This window comes from Ciconia boyciana, chromosome 18 (genome assembly GCF_034638445.1).
Source record: "Ciconia boyciana chromosome 18, ASM3463844v1, whole genome shotgun sequence".
Classification (NCBI taxonomy): domain Eukaryota; kingdom Metazoa; phylum Chordata; class Aves; order Ciconiiformes; family Ciconiidae; genus Ciconia; species Ciconia boyciana.
Window position 1 is genome coordinate 1,333,967 of NC_132951.1, and position 18,988 is coordinate 1,352,954.

General features: G+C 47.9%; 1 protein-coding gene across 6 annotated transcripts in view; it reads left to right on the forward strand.

Annotated features, from left to right (window-relative positions):
- NR6A1 (nuclear receptor subfamily 6 group A member 1) overlaps positions 1–18,971 on the forward strand; it is a 99,710-nt gene extending 80,739 nt beyond the window's left edge. For 5 of the 6 annotated variants that reach the window (XM_072882794.1, XM_072882796.1, XM_072882797.1 and 2 more), the window contains 7 exons: positions 438–493; positions 2,538–2,695; positions 3,568–3,795; positions 4,524–4,778; positions 9,535–9,656; positions 11,891–12,043; positions 13,059–18,971. In XM_072882794.1, the coding sequence (XP_072738895.1) occupies positions 438–493; positions 2,538–2,695; positions 3,568–3,795; positions 4,524–4,778; positions 9,535–9,656; positions 11,891–12,043; positions 13,059–13,147 (1,061 nt within the window). In that variant the 3' untranslated portion in view covers positions 13,148–18,971. The remainder of the gene's footprint in view (positions 1–437; positions 494–2,537; positions 2,696–3,567; positions 3,796–4,523; positions 4,779–9,534; positions 9,657–11,890; positions 12,044–13,058) is intronic. The other variant, XM_072882795.1, reaches the window with a different exon arrangement.
- The last annotated feature ends 17 nt before the right edge of the window (positions 18,972–18,988 follow it).

Genomic DNA, 18,988 nt, shown 5'->3' on the forward strand with positions numbered 1-18,988 from the left:
AGTGGAGTTAGAAATGCCGGCGTTCGCATTTCATTTTCTAGCAGTCGTGGGCATTCATTGGGTTATTTCCAGGGGTGAAGCAGGGTTGCTTCCTGTGTGCCACTTCTCAAATTATTCTGGAATTAATTGTGATAAAGGACTTGCTATTCCTTCATTACCTGTCATGCAAGGATTACATGAATGAACTAAAGTCCCTGAGTAATGCTTGTAGCCCCATCGATGTGCATATGCCCTTTGGCGTGCAGACACGGTGTGTACTGCTCGAGCTCTCCAGTGCCCTGGAAAGCACGGGAGGTTTCTGTGTAAACTGCTTTGATGAGCAAAATGAATCTTTTAAGATAATAAAGACTTTTTCCAAAATAGCAGATACCTTCTTACGTACTTCTGGAATGCCAAACTGTAGTGTTCCTCACCAAGGTTTGGTTGTTTTCTTTCAGCAATCAGAGAGGATGGCATGCCAGGAGGCAGAAACAAAAGCATTGGACCTGTCCAGGTGAGCACGTCCAGCCCTTTCTCCGTGTTTCCCTTCAGCTTTTGCTCTCTTGGCCTTGGCACACACCTCGTGGGTGGCGAGCTCAGACCGTGGCAGCAGCTCGGCAGGGGATGGGGCCGGGCTTGATTTGACTGAGCCTTTCTCAGCCCTGCCTGTGCCTGCTGCTGGCGTAGCAGGGCTTTGACTCTCCACAAGTGTTAGAAATACCTGTCATGAACAGTAGATTTGTAAATAAAGCTCGGCGCTTGCTTGTCCCCGGAGGGGACGTGGCGCAGTCCCAGCGTGCCTGTGTGAATTCACGGGCAGTCTCCGGCCATCACGGTGCTCTGTCCTTTGTGAGCCGCACAAGGACGTCCGTCCCTCCGCAGCTCCCAGTAAATCTCACGGGCTGCCTGCTGCAATTCCTTCAGTTGTTGCAAGCGGGGCACCCAGTAAATGTCTCGCTGATTGATGGCGCAGCTTGTCTGGAGATGTCTTGTAAAGCGCGAGGTAATTCAGCACAACAGCTTGTACTGCACGCGTGAGAAATGATGGCCATTTCCAGCTCGCTTCTAGAAAAGCAGTCTTTTAAAAGTTTACTATTTATTTTAATAAAACAGAAATAACGCTGAAAGCATTTTCTGTGACTCTGTGCCTATGAAGAGACCACTCGCCCCAGTCCGAAACCAAACCATGGGAAGCCAAGCAACCAGATGCCCTGCCTGCTCAGTAAGGTCCTCCATAGCGAACTGAGAAAAAGGCAAGGATTAGACAGTGCGGCTGTGCCTGTGGTCAGAGAGAGCCTAGCCATCAGAGAGCGCCTCGCTCAAATAATAAAAAAATCTCTTGGTAATGACGGAACATTTTCTGCTGTTTGCAAACATCATGTTTAGAACAGCATTAGTTACTGATTCTTAAAGCCTGTGCGGGTCTATCAAGGAAGAACAAACATTTAATTTCTGGCCAGGTGACAATTTTTACTGCCTCTCTGAGCGATGCAGCTGGAGTAAAACAGCAGCCTCTGCTAGCCAGAGTGGGCCCTTGCTCATCTGAGGCTTGCGTGATCGGTCAGTGTTGGACCATAGGCTGCGCCATCAACTCCCTTTCCTGGGGTGAGACTATTACGCTGTTGCACTCCGCAGGTTCTGTACCTGGGTAAGCCTACCAAGTTTTTCTGACAATTTTGCAAGACTGGAATAAACTGGCTAAGCAATGTTTGGCTCTTAAAAATGATGTTCAGAGTTCACTGCACTTTCTTGCAGCATGTTAACTCGAGGCCTTTCCGTATTTTGTGCCAGCCTCACTAAGGGACATGCACCGAATTTAAAAAAAAAAAAAAAGCCCAGAAACCTTCATGTTGCATTTTCCCCACTACTGATGCAACGTTTCTCCAGGAGCATACCCCGCTCTTTCTTGAAACTTTATACTTCAGTGAACTCCATTTTTTATTTTTTTTTAGTCCGTTTTAGCTTCATAGATATTACTCTCTAATACTTGTTTTAAGTATTAGATGCTTGATTACTTCTTTAGGTGCCACCTGAGTCTTATCTGGGGAAAAATAGTGAACAATGATTCCCTGTAAATGTTTTCCTGACTAATTTTATATATGTCACCTTGCCTCTCTCGGTCGCTTTATCAAACCGGAGCCTACCCCACCTTCCCTTTGCCTTTACCTCTGCCAAGTACTGAGTGATGTTCCCAATGAACTGGCCTCAATTACTCCCAGGTTTTTCACTGTGTGACAGCGTCTGATTTACGGCTCGTTGCTGTGTGTATTTGACATCATCTTTTCATGTGTCCATTCCTGTCTACTGTGTTACCGTCACTTGAATTGTACTGCAGGCACTGGAGGTCACCACGATTAGCTGTAAATAGAATTTTCCCTGTACTTTGTTAAACGTAAAGGGAAGATGAGGTATCTGCAGGAATGGCGAAGCGTTTCTCCTGGTGCAGGGTGGTATCAGCTCTGTTGGATGTGGCCGTATGGTGAAGGTGTTCGTGTACAGAGGCTCTGCCTTATTTCTCGTCTCAGCTGTGGTAACCCTAATGGTCCTGTATTTGACAGATATCAGAGGAAGAGATTGAGAGAATTATGTCTGGGCAAGAATTTGAGGGAGAGGCAAACATGTCATGGAGCAACAATGGAGACAGTGACCATAGTTCCCCTGGAAATGGAGTTTCTGAGAGCAACCAGCCTTCACCTGTTTCTACTCCATCTTCAAGGTGGGAATGATTCCTGGAAGAATTTGGTATTACAGTAATCTTGACTGTCTTCCCCTGAGTGACGCTTGGGTCAATGTAAGAAAAATACACCGCGAGTGCGTCTTTGTGTAAACTGAGCATACTGCAGATTCTTACATCTCTAATTGCGTTTTGAGAAAGACAGCACTGGATTGAAAAGAATTGAGCTGAGAGGTGAAACACTCATGAGCAAATAAAAAAGAAGGCAACACTGAGTTAAAATTCTATTTAAAGTAGATCTCTTAATTTGTATTGACAGTTTTTTCTGTGCATCGTGGGAACTTGATTCCTTTTCACTGTTCATTCTGTATAAGCTGTTTTTTCTCCACTGTGCTCAGATTTTGAAAATAAATGACTCCGTTTGGATTACTAATTGATGGTGTTATATTAACGTCAGTTACTGTTAGTGCAGCGTTTGATTGTAAGCATGGCAAGAATCTCAGACTTGCATTCCATTCACTTGCAGTTGCATCTTAAGCTAGGAGACATTTGTGTTCGCTGGCTGTGCAAATTCTTAATTTACAATCCTAAATTCTGGCCCTTTAAGGAAGCCAGAGTGGAAATGCTTCATACAGTTGGGTTTCTGGTTTACTCTCTGAATGGCTGCTCAGCAGCAGTTCCCAGATCTCCGTTAAGTGGAACTAGCGCCGAGCCAGGCTCAACATGAGGCGAGTGTAAGGCGTCTGGTCTGCAGACTCTCAGTTATTTCCAGTGTAGGGTTTAAATACAAAGGCATTTTCCATTCTGGTTTTTTTCTCCCTATTTTTATTAACATTTCTGATGGAGCTGGATGCAACGTTTTAATGAATTGGGTGGAATTTTGGGGGTATATTAAAAAGCTTTTCCTTTTCCAGTAGGTCCGTGGAGCTGAATGGATTCGCTGCACTCAGGGATCAGTATATCGGGACGCCGGTGTCCACGCACTATCAGTACCTCCCGCACCTTTTTAGCTATTCTGCTCACTCGGCTCTGATGCCCCCCCAAACGCGCAGCCTGGACCCCCAGTCGCACAGTCTCATCAATCAGTTAGTGTCAGCGGAGGACCTGGAGCCGCTCGGCACACCGATGCTCATTGAGGACGGGTGAGTGTGCACGCTGTGGTGCAAGAGGCTGCCCAGAGCCGTGTGTTCCTGGCTGTCGTTTGGGTCCGGCTGTCCCTGCCTGCACACGCAGCTGCAGCTTGTGAGGCCGAGGCTGGTGACAGCGAGGCGGGCAGCTGGGTGCATGCATTCACGGCCCGATCGGCACGGGGGGCACGTCTCCTGGGAGAAGATGCAGCCGTAGTGCAAGCAGCAAACCAGACCATGTCCCGTGGGTGGCCTGTGCCCTTGCCTGGGGCTGGAGCTGGCGTGCACGGACCTTGCGTGGTGTTTCAGGCTATGTGGCCAGGCTGAGCCTGCATGGGAGCGGGTTCGATGGGTTTCAGCCCTGAGATTGCATTAACTGTACAAAAATTAATAAGCACGGTAGCTGGAAAAATATACACGGGTGGAAAAAAGCTGGGTAGTCTGTCTGTTGGTGAGAGCTGCAGGGCTGTCTCTGAGGCCGAGCTGCCCCGTGGCCGGCAGGCTGGGTGCTGGCCGGGTGGGTGACCCCAGCAGCTGGGGGTCTCCCCTCGCAGCCCCCGGCCGGGCAGGCTGGCTGCTGGCCATCGCGGCTCCCGCCACCAGGTGACACTCTGGGCACCGGCACGTTGGGCACTTGAACGTGAATTCCTGTGGCATTTGCCTTGCTTTTCAAGTGCCTCGTCAGATGATGTCATTCAATGTTGTTAATTGTTTTTATGCCTTCATATTAACTGTGCCTGCAGGTATAAAGTGACTCAGGCAGAGCTGTTTGCGTTGTTGTGTCGTCTGGCGGATGAATTGCTTTTCAGGCAGATTGCTTGGATCAAGAAGCTGCCGTTCTTTTGCGAACTCTCCATAAAGGACTATACCTGCCTGCTCAGCTCTACGTGGCAGGAGCTGATCCTGCTCTCCTCGCTGACTGTTTACAGCAAGCAGATCTTTGGTGACCTTGCGGACGTCACCTCCAAGTACTCTCCCTCTGATGACGAGCTGCACAGGTGAGACGTCGGGCTGAGCCCGCGGGTAAGGGAGCGAGATCTAGGGGTGGAGGAGCCCTTGGGAGGATGGCGGTCGGGCGCCCCGTGGCCAGCTAACCACCTTTCCTGGGACGGGTCACCTCACCTGCTGCTGTTTTCCTTTTCTGTTTTTTAGGGCATGGTTGTTCCAGGCTTAGAAAGTACGGCATGGTTAGTCAGTGTTGAATCAAAACTTCCTTCTGCAGGGGAAGGTGCATAGTGCAGTGTGGTGCTTTTTGAAGTTCCTATAGCAATGCTGTTGTCCTCCAGCGCAGCCCTACAAACCGCCTTTTTTATGGGGAGAATAAAACTAACCAACACTTTGGGTAACCCTGAGATACAGAACGGAAGGTCTTGTTTAAAAACCCTTTGGGCCAGTGGAAAGGTTGTTCACAAAGCTGGTTGTCTGTATTATCAAAGTGTTCATTATTAATTGCTATTTCATTGTTTTGATTACATAAATTTAAAGATGTTGCAACTTAGCTCTTGTTTTTTCCATAGTACGTGCTATCTGATGCTCTGTGGAACCTGCCTTGCATTTATCATTTTGGTCAGGGTGTTGTTTTTTGGTTTGGGTGTTTTGTTTTGTAGTCTTGGTGCCAGACAGATCCTCCTTTTGGTAGCAGACTCAGAGTCTCACAATATTATGGCAGAATAGGTAGGACTTACGGAAAGTGCTGCCCACCCTCCCTTTTAACATCTGCCCTGTTTGCGCTCGGCCCTTGCTAGGCTTGGCGGTTTTGCAAGAGTCACCAGGGGATCTAAGAGTCTGATGAGCAGTGATTTCAAATGCTGCTGTGGTCCTCAGCCATCGCAGTATCTGACGGTTCTTTGAGGTTCCTTTGTGCGTCTGTTTTGACAACCGGAGGGGCTGGCTGGCTGACGACCACGGCGGAGGAGCCGAGAGCTGGACCCAGGTGTCTCATTTCCTGGGGCAGGTTCCTCCGCGGCGCTGTTCTGCCCGGCCATTCATCATGCATCTGGTGCTGCTCCTGCGAGGAACAGTAAGGGTCATAGAAAACCACAATAACACTTGTTCCTGCATTCAGCCGTCCTTTTGTTCCTGCTGTCCTGGTCAGAGCCTCAAAAGAGAAGTGTTTGTTTCATTTTGGGTTTGCGATAAATACGAGCGAGAGGTAAGAAAACAAGACAAAGGAGGAATCCTCGCCCTTCAGAAACCGGCAATTCAGAGCTGGTTGCCTCGAAGGTCCTTCAGAGAAGATCTATGCACATGGATGAAAATAGGTGTTCTTGGGAGCGGGATGTTTCTGTAGTCTCTTCTTCTGATTTAGCTTTTCAAGTATCATTAATTGTCATTAGTAAGATGGGAAAACGCACACCAAAAAAGCCATTTAGCGGGAGGTTGCACAGATGAGGGGTCTCAAGCTGCACGGCTCCCTCCCATGCTGCCTTTATGGTAGTTCAGCCGTAGCTTGACTGTCTGCAGGCAGCAGTTCATGGGGATCAGTCTCCCTGTCTGATGCGCTCGTGGAAAAGCTGGTCCCTTTGGATTTGCGAGGGGCTCTTACGGAGAGGCGTCCGACTTTTGAGTTTCCTCGAAGAGCCCCTGTTTCCTCTGGCGTTGATCAGTAATGATTGCAAACCGAAGTTCATTAGATCTCACAGCTGGTTGGAGAAATTTCGCTGAGCTGTGATAATCTGGTGCTCTGGGGTTAATTTCTGTTCTCATTTAGCAAAATGATGGGAACAATGCTAACGCTTAGGTAGGTGATGAATGAAGGCATAGGATGAGCTCCCCAGCCCTTGTGTTTGAATCATTTCTAACAACTGACTAAATGTTCTGTTTGCCTGCTAGATCAAATGTTTTCTTTTATTGTGCTGTTTTTCTGGAGGTGAATATGAAATGAATAGATTCCTGACCTCCCCCAGCACTCCTGATAGCGCTTCCCTTCCCTCTCCTCCCCAGCTGATCCCGATAACTCCCAGCCAGAAACTTGCCTGGTGTAAACTGCGAGGAAAAGTGTGTGGAGGAGTCAGTCCTCAAGAAGAAATAGGGCTGTGAAAAACAGAACAGCTTTGTTTGAAAGGGGGAGGAAAGTATGCACAGAAAAGTAAGACAGTTCAACTGCAGGAATGAGAGAAGAGCTCTCCTGGATTTATGAAGTGATGAGTGGCTGGTAAAAATGTGCATGCTCTAAAAACAATTAAACCCAACAGACGACTGAGTGGTCTTTGTGCTCATTAACTTCTTGAGCTTTGCAATCTTGCACCTGCAAGATTTTTAATGTCAACTTGAGAGCAAGAAAACTTGTACAACTTTAGATTAGCCGACAAGGCTTTCATCACTTACAATATTACTTTCTTGAAGAAGTGACCTGGAGTTCAGATAGCTTGTTTTCACTTCTCTGAGGTCAAACTCTACCATGCATTTTACAAATAACTTTGAAGTAAACAAACACACATGCCAAAATAAGGTATTATTCAGTGAAAAAGGTTCTATTTTTATTCTATTCAAAGATGGCTTTCTGGCTGTACTCTTCTTCTTTGTGCTGTACAATGCCAGAGCGCAGCTGAAGCTTCCCTAAACACTTCTGTCCCACTTCTGAGCATTTTTGCAATATGTGGTTTCTTTGAAACCAAGGGTATTGCTGCGAGATGCGTTCCCGAGAGGCTGTTCTGGCCGTTGGCACGCGTGGGATGGTCCCAGAGCGTGCCTGCGGGCACTGGCAGCCCTCCGTGCCCTCTCGCTCTGCTTCTGCCTGTTGCTTACACCATGGCTTTTTCGTGGTGCACGCGCGGGGCGTCGCTCCTGAAGAAGAAGCCCGGCACCCCCTTCTGCAGGAGAACCTCGTTCTGCACCCACAAAATCTCCATCAGGCAATTTCCCAGGAGATTTTGGGGAGATGTACGTTCCCTGTGCGTCAGCGTGCCCTCTCCTGCGCATCTGTGTCACTGGCTTCCCTTGGCAAGCGTGGACGCTCCGGAGAAATGCGCGGCTTGTTTTCAGCAAACAGTACAAATTCAGAAACGAGTGTGCTGTACCTGGTGGGATACTCCAGGGCGGGTGTAGGTGGTGGATCCAGATCCCAGTGGAGGATCCCTGACAGTCCACACTAGCAGCAGTGCTTTTCTGGTTGGACCTTGATTCACATTTATTAAGTGCAGTGAATGCTGCATGTCCTATTTGAGGGGGAAAGTTTAGAAGGAAACGGCTTGCGTTCCTTAGTTTTGATTCATAATTCAACCTTAGACCGTAGCCTGCAGTTTCACTCCCTTTAACATTGGTTATTTGTGGGTTTATGCATATTTGTATTTGTGAGAAGGATCCCAGCCTTCCTGCAGTATGTCTCACCCCAGAAGCTCTCAGCCGAGGAAGACTAACAAACCATAATGAACAGGCAATAAATACGGCTGTGTGGAAATACAGGATCTGTGTGAGTCACTCCTGGGAATTTGGGGGAGGTGAGCTTCCTCACCTGTCTGTCAGATAAATGAAGTGTGCGCCGCTGTTGTACGTGGGTTGGTGTAATTCCTCAGTGTTTAAAACAAGGCTATGTCCAACGGCACTCTACGGATATGAGAAACTGCAGGCACTTTTGCTGTTGGAAATGGACTTTGCTCTGGGGGTTTCTGTGCAGCAGGGTCTGGGGTCCGTGTTCCTGCAGTCCTGTACCGCCGCAGCAGCCATCCGTTCGGCCGATGCATTGAAATGTGCTGTGCAGAGCCAAAGCCCGGGTTCTGCACTGATTCAACAGGCAACTGATAAAATTAATTTATCAGCTTTGTAGAATAGAGGGGTTTGTTTTAAAAAACCCAACAACTTGGATGTCAGGTGGGGTGTGTTTGTGGCAGAGAGCCAGTGTTCCTCTGTAACGTGCTGTAAGGCGGCCCCAGTCCCAGGTCTCAGGCGGGGTGCAGGGTGCTGTGCAGTCCCGGGGAACACCTCCGGGCCCCCAAGGATGCGTCGGCGTTTCTGCTGGTGGCCAGGGCAGGACACGTTGGGCTGCTGCAAGTGGTGGAAAGCACAAATTGAAGAAAGGTGTGAGGCAGTGAGGGGCGAGAACACGTGAAACGCTGCTGGGGGCGGCTTGTCTCCAAGTGGGGGAAGCACTCCAAGAATTGCTAGAGGTGCTTTTATCCTGCAAAAGCATCCGTCAGGAGTAAGGCGCAGTGCTGTGCGAGGTGGCTGTGAGCTGCTTTCCCTCGTGGATAGGTGCAGTGCATCACCAGGCAGATGGGGAATACCTACTCACCCTTGCATCTGGCAGGACAAGGGGCATTCTGCAGGATATTTTCTTGTCCTACAAGACAAGTATCACTCCACTTCTCTATGAAATCTTATCTCATTCCCCAAACTGCTCAGTTACACCTCCCATTAGCCCAGCAAAGTGCGAAGGCACAATCCTCATTGAAATCTGGGGAAATGCAAGTGCAGAGAGGCAAAGCAGTGTGCCTACAAGCATGCAAGAAGTTTTTGCGTATTCCTGCCTCCATCAAGCCTTTTCCTCTGTCAGAGCAGGCTGGTGATGAACTGAGTCACCAAGAAATGTTTTTTTGCTAAAATATCTGTAACAGTCAAGTTTGTAACTGAGTCATTTTCCTTCTTACTTCTACTTTAACTTAATGGTGCCAGCAGACTTCAAGCAGTTTCGATGACATTTTTTTTTTTAATTCTCTTGCAAGATGTTAAAATCTCTGAAGTTATTTTAATAAGTTTCTTGCCTTTATTGTACAGACTTTGTCCTGTATACGTTGATGTGTGATCTCTGTCCTCCAGATTCAGTGAAGAGGGGATGGAGGTGATGGAGCGGTTGATCTACCTCTTTCGCAAATTTAACCAGTTGAAGGTCAGCAACGAGGAGTACGCGTGTATGAAAGCCATTAACTTCCTAAATCAAGGTGAGTTGGCAAAGAGAAGGTGTCAGTCCCACTGGAGAAATTCTCTGAAACAGTCTGAGCAGTCTTTGCTTCCCTGTTGAGAAATGGGAGGTCGGGGTCCGAGACCCACAAAGAGACTCAAGCTCTGAAACCTCTCTGCACGTGTTTGCCGTCGTGCAGACCAAACACGTGCAGAGTGTGATACTTGTGTACCACATGAAGGAATCCTGGAAGTGAATGAATTCATTTGCTTAGCCAATTTTTATTGCCTTTAAATATAGACGCCAAGGACAGTAAGTGTGTCCTTTTACATGTGTACCAACGGTGCGGATACCAGAATTAGAACAGAGCAGAGAGGCCAGTGAAACCTTTCTCGATAAGGTTTGGGTGAGTGATGACTTAGCAGCTGCTAACGAACTTTTCATCAGGCAAAGATGTGTCATCTAAAAGTATTGTTGCTTTAGGTAACTGTTTAGGCAATTAACTAAATGGTACTTTAAAACCAGTTAATTTGCATGACTTTTTTTTCTGAAGTAAGCATTGAGTGCTTGCATAACAACCTTGCAAAGACTCCTGACTAGAAAATGTACTTGTCCGTTTTTCTGCTTTAAAGGGTGAATTTGTAAAACCAATCCTCCCTTTTTTTAGAGCTTTTCTGACTCTTTAAAATATTTACCTTCAGGTCACCTAGTTGGCTTCCTGCTATTTAGATTCTATACCTAATGCTAGCTCTTTAAGGTGAAGAGTAATCGTGAATGAAGTATTTATATGCAGGCAATGAATTCTGCCTGAGAAGGGATTGAATATTCCAGTTGATTAAACCAGCCCGTTAAAGCTGGCAGTCCAGTCTGCCGCAAGACCCTAGACATTTCAAAATCCACGCAGAGTAATTCTTCAACACGTGAGAAGGTCCTGGTTGTTTCCTGACAACTGTGGTGGGCTGAAGTCGTTGGGAACAGATCGGTTTTGTTCCTCAGTAGTGCTTGTCCCTGTCTCCACTCTTGTACGCTGTCTCAATCCACTGCCTGTGGGTCCCTTTCCCGATTGTTTTTTGGGACGCTGCGTCTGCGGGGCCTCGCCGCACATTTCTTCACATTGTAAATGAAGACAACTGTTGAGAGGCAAATGCTTAATGGATGGTGTTCCGCTGTAATTTTGGAAATAAATGTCCCCAAAGTCTTTTGTACTGTGAAAGATAGCTGCAGTCTGTAAAAACGTGCTGCGGGCTCTCCTCCCCCACTCATTTCCAGCAGGAGATAGTGCTGACGCTTCAATCTGAGCCGGGCTGAGGTTCCGGTTTGCTTCCCTGGGCAGTTTCCTGACACTGGATAATGCACTTCTCGAGCTGTCTCCATTGTTTTCCAAAATGTATTTTCATTAACTTCCTGTCGTCTTTTATTTTTAGTTGAAGTTTGCAATTTTTTATGTGAAATACCTGAGAATTATTTTTAAAAGTCAGCTTTTGGGCAGTAGATAAATGCCTCTTCCGTCAGATGGTTTTACAGTACTGAGCCCGCACCGAGGGCCCGCGGCTTCCTTGCTCCTCCGCGCTGGATCCTGCCCAGGACCCCCAGCAGCGTGCCGATGCCGTTGATCACACTGAACGGTGGCGGTGGGACTTCCTGCCAGTTCGATAGCTTGGAAACGTCCATTTTTCCTTTGTGTACGTTGCCTGACATTGGCAAAGCTAAATTTAAAAATAAGAAGTTGACAAGTTTATAAAGCTCATATGACATAATTCATAAGCAGATGGGGAGAAATATGATGATACCTTGAATTATAGAGTTGAGCGCTTTCCTCAGCCAAGATGATATAGCTAAAATCAACATGTTTCTGTCTGAGGAAGTATTACGCTGAATCCACTGTGAGGACTAAACCTTGACATACAGCTGCTTTACGCCAGCCGGGCGGGGATTTAAGGTTGCTGGAGCTGTATCTCCAAGAGCGTTCGTTGAGCTCTGTAGATGAGCAGCTTAGGACATTAGCCGTTCTCATCCTGGTCTTTTGTGGAAGGAAATCCTGTACCCAGACACGTGTGTAAAGACGCATCCGCGATGCAGGCATGCCAGGAGGGGAGACGGGAATTTCAGTATTTGTCTAACTGGGCACTCGAAGCCAGTCTCCGAAGCAGGGACCCAGCTTCGCGTTTTAGCAATCAGTCTGTCTTCCTGGAGAAATGGCAATAAGTGCGAGGCTGCTGCTCTTCTAGGATGTTTTCGTCATGTTTTCATTACTCTAATCGTATCCACTTTCAGACATCAGGGGTCTGACTAACGCGTCCCAACTGGAGCAGCTGAATAAGCGGTATTGGTATGTTTGCCAGGACTTCACAGAGTACAAATACCCACACCAGCCAAACCGTTTTCCGGATTTAATGATGTGTTTGCCAGAGATACGATATATTGCAGGTAACTTTTTCAGCTCTTCTCCCACTGGGATCGTGTGCAAGTTATGAAATTTGCTTTTAAAAGAAAATTAATTTATACCAGTGAAATTCTTGTCAGCTGTGGTGGAGGATGGTTGTGTGGGACCTTTTTCTATCGAAGCTTCTCCCCCCCCTTTAAGCTGATCTCCCATCACCCCTAGCTCACCCACCAGACTGGTTCTGTGCAAGTTGTCCCCGTGACGCTGCCGGACGCGGCGTTACGTCCCGCTCCTGGGTCCCCTGCTCCCAAGGAGACGTGCCTTGCTCTCACCTGCCGCCCTTTAGGTACTTCGGTCAGGTTCTGGTTTTATTTTCTTCCTTTCAATCCCATCTCAGAGCCATTTTGTCTCAAAGGGGTGCAATCCTGGTTTGAGTAGTTCTCTCATGAGAAATAGAGAGATCTCTGAAATGCCGCTTAATTAAGCAGCAGATGATAAGCAGAGCGGCGGGCAGACCTGCAGTGTAACCCCCGGGTTTCAGCTCGTCTGGACCTCTGAAATCCGCAGGTGAACTTTCAAATGCAGTTGTGTCACTAATTAGATCTACAAGGTCTGGTGTTACTAAAACATTGTTTGTTCCTGAATGTCACGGCAAAGGGAGACACTTGCCTCCCCGTGTCAAGGCTCCGTATGCTTCATCCTACTCCGCTGTAATGAACTAGATAATAATCACAGAGTAGCTCTCGTAATTTACTCATTGAGATCAACAAGGGAGTTCGAAGAGAGACGGGGTTTAGTCTTTCCCAGTTTCTATAAATACTGCTCCATTGTGGAGAAATGATTTTGATCTGACTTTGCCCATTTATTTAGCTTTTGATTCAGTAAATAATAAATCCTGTTGTGTCCAAATGAATATCAAATGTCTAATGTAGCAGTAGGATGATTAACTGTTTCTCTGAGAGGTTCAAGGTAAAACCATCTCCAGCGTTGCTGGCTTAGGTGTCTCTGAAATCTGATTCAGGAGTGGCTGCTAATTCTGTTGGTTTTTTTTCTTACCAGGAAAAATGGTGAATGTCCCCCTGGAGCAGCTGCCTCTCCTTTTTAAGGCCGTTCTACATTCCTGCAAGACGAGCGTGAGCAAAGAGTGAGCCCAGCTCGCCCCGGCCGGTGCCTTACGCTGAGCCTCAGGCAGGGAGCTGGCTCACCTCGGGAGAGGGGCAAACGCGATCCAGGCGGGAGACGGGGCGGTGGGCGTCCCTGCCATTGTAGCAAGAATCTTTTTTGTTTGTTTTTGTTTTTTTACTCTTTTTCCTATATATTTATTTCACGACAGAGTTGAATGTATGATCTTCAACACGATGCACATGGTTCTGTATGAATGCAGCAGATGCATTCTCCAGCGGTTTACAGAATGTGAAGATGTTTAATGTTACAGTGTTTGTTAGGGTTAGTTCTTTTGTATTTTGGGGGCTGGGGACCGAGATGACTAAGACTACCTCAAGGAGAAGATGCTGTTCACGCACTGCTCTTTCCATGATTTGTATCCAAAAGCGTTTGTCATAGAGAGCGAACGGCCTCACCGCATCAACAGAGCTGTTAGTATCCCAAATGGACGATTTTGGAGAAGCGGGTGTTAGAGAAGTGCCAAGCTTTTTTTCTTTAAATACAACAACAATTTTAAAAAGGCAGGGAGTGGAGAAGAAGGCAGAGTCTGTCTCGCCAGTTGGTTTCTTTTCCCCTGGCAGTTTTCAGATGCAGGTGGTAGCTCCTGCGGTTTGCTTGACTCCTGCCGCAGCGGGACCGAAGTGCTCCCGAGCTGCGAGGGGCTCGCTGCCCCTGTCCCCTGCTGGGAGCTGCAGGAGGGGGCTCTGCCCCAGCCCCGGCCTGACCAGCTGGCCTCTCGCTCTTGCTGCACACCTTTCCACCCGACTGACGTTGGGTTGCTGCAGTTCGTAGCAGACTCCTGGCGTTACACAAAGGTACTCTTGTTGCTAGAGAACCACAAGTAATTTCTCATCGCTTCCTTAACATCCATTTTAGGCTCACAAAAGCAGGAAAAACCTACTTAGAGAAGAGGCAGGATTGCCCCTTTCAGTGTATTCCTCCAAGGTGGTATCTGACTACTGAGGAGGCTTCTGCATTGCAGCAATCCCAAGCAGCCCGTTTCTGGGAACAGTTACCGTGCCCTGTGGTTAAATGTGACCTGTGTAACGGGGTAAGGGACTCCGGTGTCCTCTGGCGTGGCTTTCTCTGCTGGACTCGGGGAACGCATGATCCATAGTCATACCCTGCCAGGACCGTTCTGCCGCTTGTGGAATCCCTTCTTACCAGGAAAAATGGTATCAATGCAGTACTTGGTAAACTGTTCTGTCCGAGGTGTTGCAAGGCTTGGATTTTCCATCTCACAACCTCCACACCACTCCACCGCACGGAGAACTGGTCTAATGACAACTGGTTAGCTGGTTGAGTAATTGCTAAGTGCTGGTGTTTATCTAAACTTGGGTATTCTCATGAGTAACCTCATGGCTTCCTGCTCGTGGTGGTGGTGGGGAGGTTGGATGAGATGCTCCTGTTCTCATCTCCTTCATTCAGAATTAACGTTCGAAGGCTCAGTCACTCTCCTAGGCAGCCGTGCCACCCTGGCTGGATATCCCGCCCTGTGTCCTTAGATATGAATCTGATGTTTATATAGCAAGAGGGTTCATCAACAAATGTTTGAATGCTGTTTTAAAAATATTTTGGGAAACAACTTCTGCTCCTTCAGGGTAGGAGGGACCAGTTGCTACCTTTTTGCCTTGTCCCGATGACAGCCGTGTGGCACGAAGTGAGTACTGCTCAGAGGTATTGGAGCTGCTGTGAGATGAATGTGATGGTGAGCAGGAGGAAACCCTCATTCACCAAAGTCATCTTTCCTACCCCTTCAACCGGCGGGTGCTCCCTCAGTTGCAGCCCGAGAGAGGCTGTGACCACTGCCTTGGCCCATCTCGGTCAGCCAGCAGCTGTGCCGTGTCCCGGTGCTGACCGCTGCGGTCAGACCTCTCCTCAGAGACCCGCTGCTGGCTGACCACCGACCCACGGCGGCATCGCCTTCTTTGCAGTCCCGCTTGGGCATCTTCCAGCTTGATGGTTTCCCTTTTCCAGAAGTCCACTAGCTGCTCATTTTTCATTATTTAAATAGGATGTTACGGGTAACAGCTGCTGGGCCCAGCAGCAGTTCAGCTTGATAGAGCTTCACAATCCAAAGGTGGTTCCGTAAATCTCATTTACTTTCTGACTGTAAAATGAGACAAGCGCGTATTTCTCAGGAAAGCCTTCTGCATACAGCCTATACCTCAAGTGTAAATGGGAAGATTTTAGTATATCTGTTTGTAAGTTAGAAAGTATTTCTCAGCTTTTAAGTTTAATTTCCAAATAGCTTGATATGATCTTTCTATTACGGGTTATCTTCTGGCGTGCTTATATACACTCATATATAAAAGCTGGCTTGCTTTTATACACTCAAGGAATTGTTAAAATTGCATAGGAGTAATTTTATTCTACAGTTACTGAATTATTATAATCTGTTGATGAATAAGAGTTTGTTTTAATTAGTGTACATAAAAGTGGTCATCTTATTGCCAAATACCCAACAACAATAATCTGTTAGGTATTCTGTGTTTATCCAAAATAGACTCCCAAGACTAATGCTGTACCAACAACAACAAAAAACCCTAAATTCATTTATGATGAGGAATGGACAAGAACATTCTACTTTCTGTTGTATAAAGCAAATGTTACGAAGGTTGATTGGCAGCAGAATCCACTAACGAATAACCCATTTGTTGTAGGGAGTAGAAAAGCCTTACTAAACTGGCAAGTAAGGAAGACGCTAATATACCGAACCAGAGTCTAGCTCACTGGACAGTCATTCTTAATATCTTCTGCACCGAGTCCTCTAATGACTTGTATTTTTTAAACAGGGTAAAGTGAATGTGTTGCATTGCAAACTCAGGTATTATGAGAAGGTAGGAATGTAGCTAGAGATGTAGAGACGTTAGGTCAGTCACTAGATGTATTTGTGAATTTGGTTTGAAGGACACCCTGGAAAGGTTGGAATTTTTGTTCCATTCTTCACGTAACATTCGGTTTACAGGGACTCATATTTTATTTGTGCTTAATGCTAGTAGGGGGAAGTTCATTATCTTTGGTATCTATCTGCTCTTGCTTATCTGACCTTCTGTCATAGAGAAATCAATCAACAATAATAGTCTTTGGTAGAATTTTCTGCCATGACAAGTCAATTTTTATCCCCTATTTGAAAGATAAATTGGCTGACTGACCCCCTCCTCTCCTTCATAGCATTTGTGCAGATGGAAAGCTGAAGAGTTACTTTTAATCCGAACAGAGATTTGGGACATAAATTTGAAGTGCTCGGGCTCACGTGTTCAGAGGGACTCTGCCGAGCTATCCCAGCTGCTGTTCTACAGCTGGAAGCTCGTCACCCAGTGCAGAGAACTGAGCAGAAATTGCTGCTGCCAGCTGATGGCAGGGACTGAAGCTCGAGCGGCAAGGGCCCAGGCCTGAACAAAAGCTTTTTGAAAGCAACTGGGTTTTCTTCCACTGCCTGCCTTTGGGTCAGGCTTCTGTCCCGTGAGCTGAGCCTTGACCCCACCGTGCGTGTCAGTAGCCAGTCCTTGTCCTCGGCATGCCCGGCCCCTCGAGAGGGCTGGGGGACGGAGGGACGACCAGGGTGCTCAGAGATGCCAGTCTAAACTGATGGGCTCTGGGCATGGCAAAACGGATGCAGCAGGAGCTAACTCTCCAGCCGTTTTGCATACGCTTTAGTTACCTTCTAATTACGGATAATGCCAGGGGCGTTTGTCTTTTTCTTCTCACGCCTGCTGTGAACGGGCACTGCTTGCCTCGGGTCGTCGGGGTCCAGCCCTGGATTTTTCTGTAATTCTTCAGTCCTGAGCTTTTGCCGTCTCCCGTCACGCAGAGACCAAGGGGGGGGCATGGCGTTTTCAGGGCGATGGGTGCAAAGCGGTCAGTCGGATTGCCAGCTGCGGGGCAACCCTTGCCAGCGAGCTGCTGCCCCAGGAACACCCATTTTCCTCGTGCTGCGGCGTTGCCTCGAGCGAGCCCGTGAGAGCGAGCGGTGCCGGCAGAGCGAGCAGGGCTCCCGGGCGCTCCGGCTGTCGGCAGGGCTGCTCGCGCTCGCCGGGGAGGCCGGGGTGGCTGTGCCCCTGCCCCGCGGCTGCCCACGCAAAGGCTCGAGCTCACGTCGAGAGCCGCTTGCTGCCCGTCCCTCCCTCTGCCGCACGTGGCAGGATCCGCCTGCCTTTTGCTCTTCAGGCTTCTGCACAGTCTTGTCCTTCAAACCAACCTTTTTAAAAAAAAAAAAACACACTTGAATTTCTTTTATCTTTACTACATTTTTAAAAACGAAAAAAAAAAAAGATTCTCCTGTGAATGTGCTATTTACCGTTCATTCTTTCTTCTTTCTTGGTTTTGATTTGAAGCTATGAAGCTTGGTGTCTGTGAAAATGTTGTTATTTCTGTATTTCTCAGGATTATAAGCGGCAATCATCCCTGCCACATAAAGGGCAGGAGAAAGGGGGAAACTTGGGGAACTAGTTTAAGTATGAAGCTAATTTTTAAGTTGTAGATGATGTGTAAATCGAGGGTAATACATAGGATGTCAGTATCAAGCTGTGGCGTTTCTCTGGGTTCACGGTGTGTTGTTTGCAATACACAGAAGCTCAGGGATAAGTATTTAAAATGTGACCCAGAGAAACCCTAGTTTTGATGTTGCAACGGTTGCTTCTTTCATGACTTGTTTGGAGGACCCATTGAAAGCTGAATAAAGCCCCCTATGGAGATTTTGGGGGAAAAACTTTTGGTTTGGCTTGTGGGAAGTTTGCCTACTGAAGGCTTAGCTGTGGTCTGATGGGAAAAGCATCCCCAAGACGCACGTCGCCGTTTGGGCTGTTGCGGGGCGGTGGCGAGGGGACCTGCGGCTCGCGTTGCCCTCACACGAGCTGGCAGCGGGTCCGCTCTGCCCGAGGGGCTGGCGGGGAGAGCGGGGCCGAGCCTGGGGCGGCGCGGGCGGCCGAGGGGCTTCGGGAGAGGCCGAGGGGCTGGACAGGGCTGTGGGGAGGACCCGCCGGCCCGGGCCTGCCCTGCCTCCGCTCTGGCTGCAGCCCCTCTGCCCTGTGGCACCCAGCCCTCCTCACCGGCACTGTTGGGCCGGGGAAAGAGTGAAGTGTAGAATACCATCGTTTTTGGCAACTTCACGCTTTCGCTGAAGGCAGATCAGCTCCTAGGGCTGGGAGAAGTTTGTATTTCCACATTCCAAGTGGTTTGCAAATACCTCGTCCTTCTGCCCTCGGTGTTAAATGTGTTTGAGTGCCCGTGGAAAAGGGGAAAATGGGAGTTTCTCAACGTGGCAGAGGCCCTGGCAGCCAGTCCCAGTGTTCTGTACTCATTTTGTTGCTTATGAATTAGAGCATTTTGATTTCCAGTCAGTACAACTTTCTCCTCATGGGTCGGTGAGGTTGTAGATTCATTCAGACCAGTTGAGAAAGGTGCTGACGTGTAAACGTAGTTCCGTTACGGCTGCTAGGAGTACCCAGCAGGCCCCGTCCAGCCCAGTGCGGGCAGTGCCAGCACTGAGCAGAAGTCAGCACCCGTTTGCAGGGCTGAAACCCACCTTCCCACAGCATCTGCAAATCTGAGTTTAAACCAGCTGTGCAAAAAGCTGGGGAGGCCAATCCAGGCAGTATCTTCCCCTTGGAAAAAAAAAAAAAATTAAAGAGAGCTCCTGTGCGGCTGACCTCTAACAAGTCTATGAAAGAAGCAACATGGTTCAGTGGAAGAAATGCCCCCAAGGGCAAAAAGAAACAGAAATTGAAACCAGATGACGATCAACCTTAACAAAGCCTTTTGTGATTCATTGTTTTCTTTCAATTTATAAAATGTCTTGTAATAGTTGATAACATTATTGACTC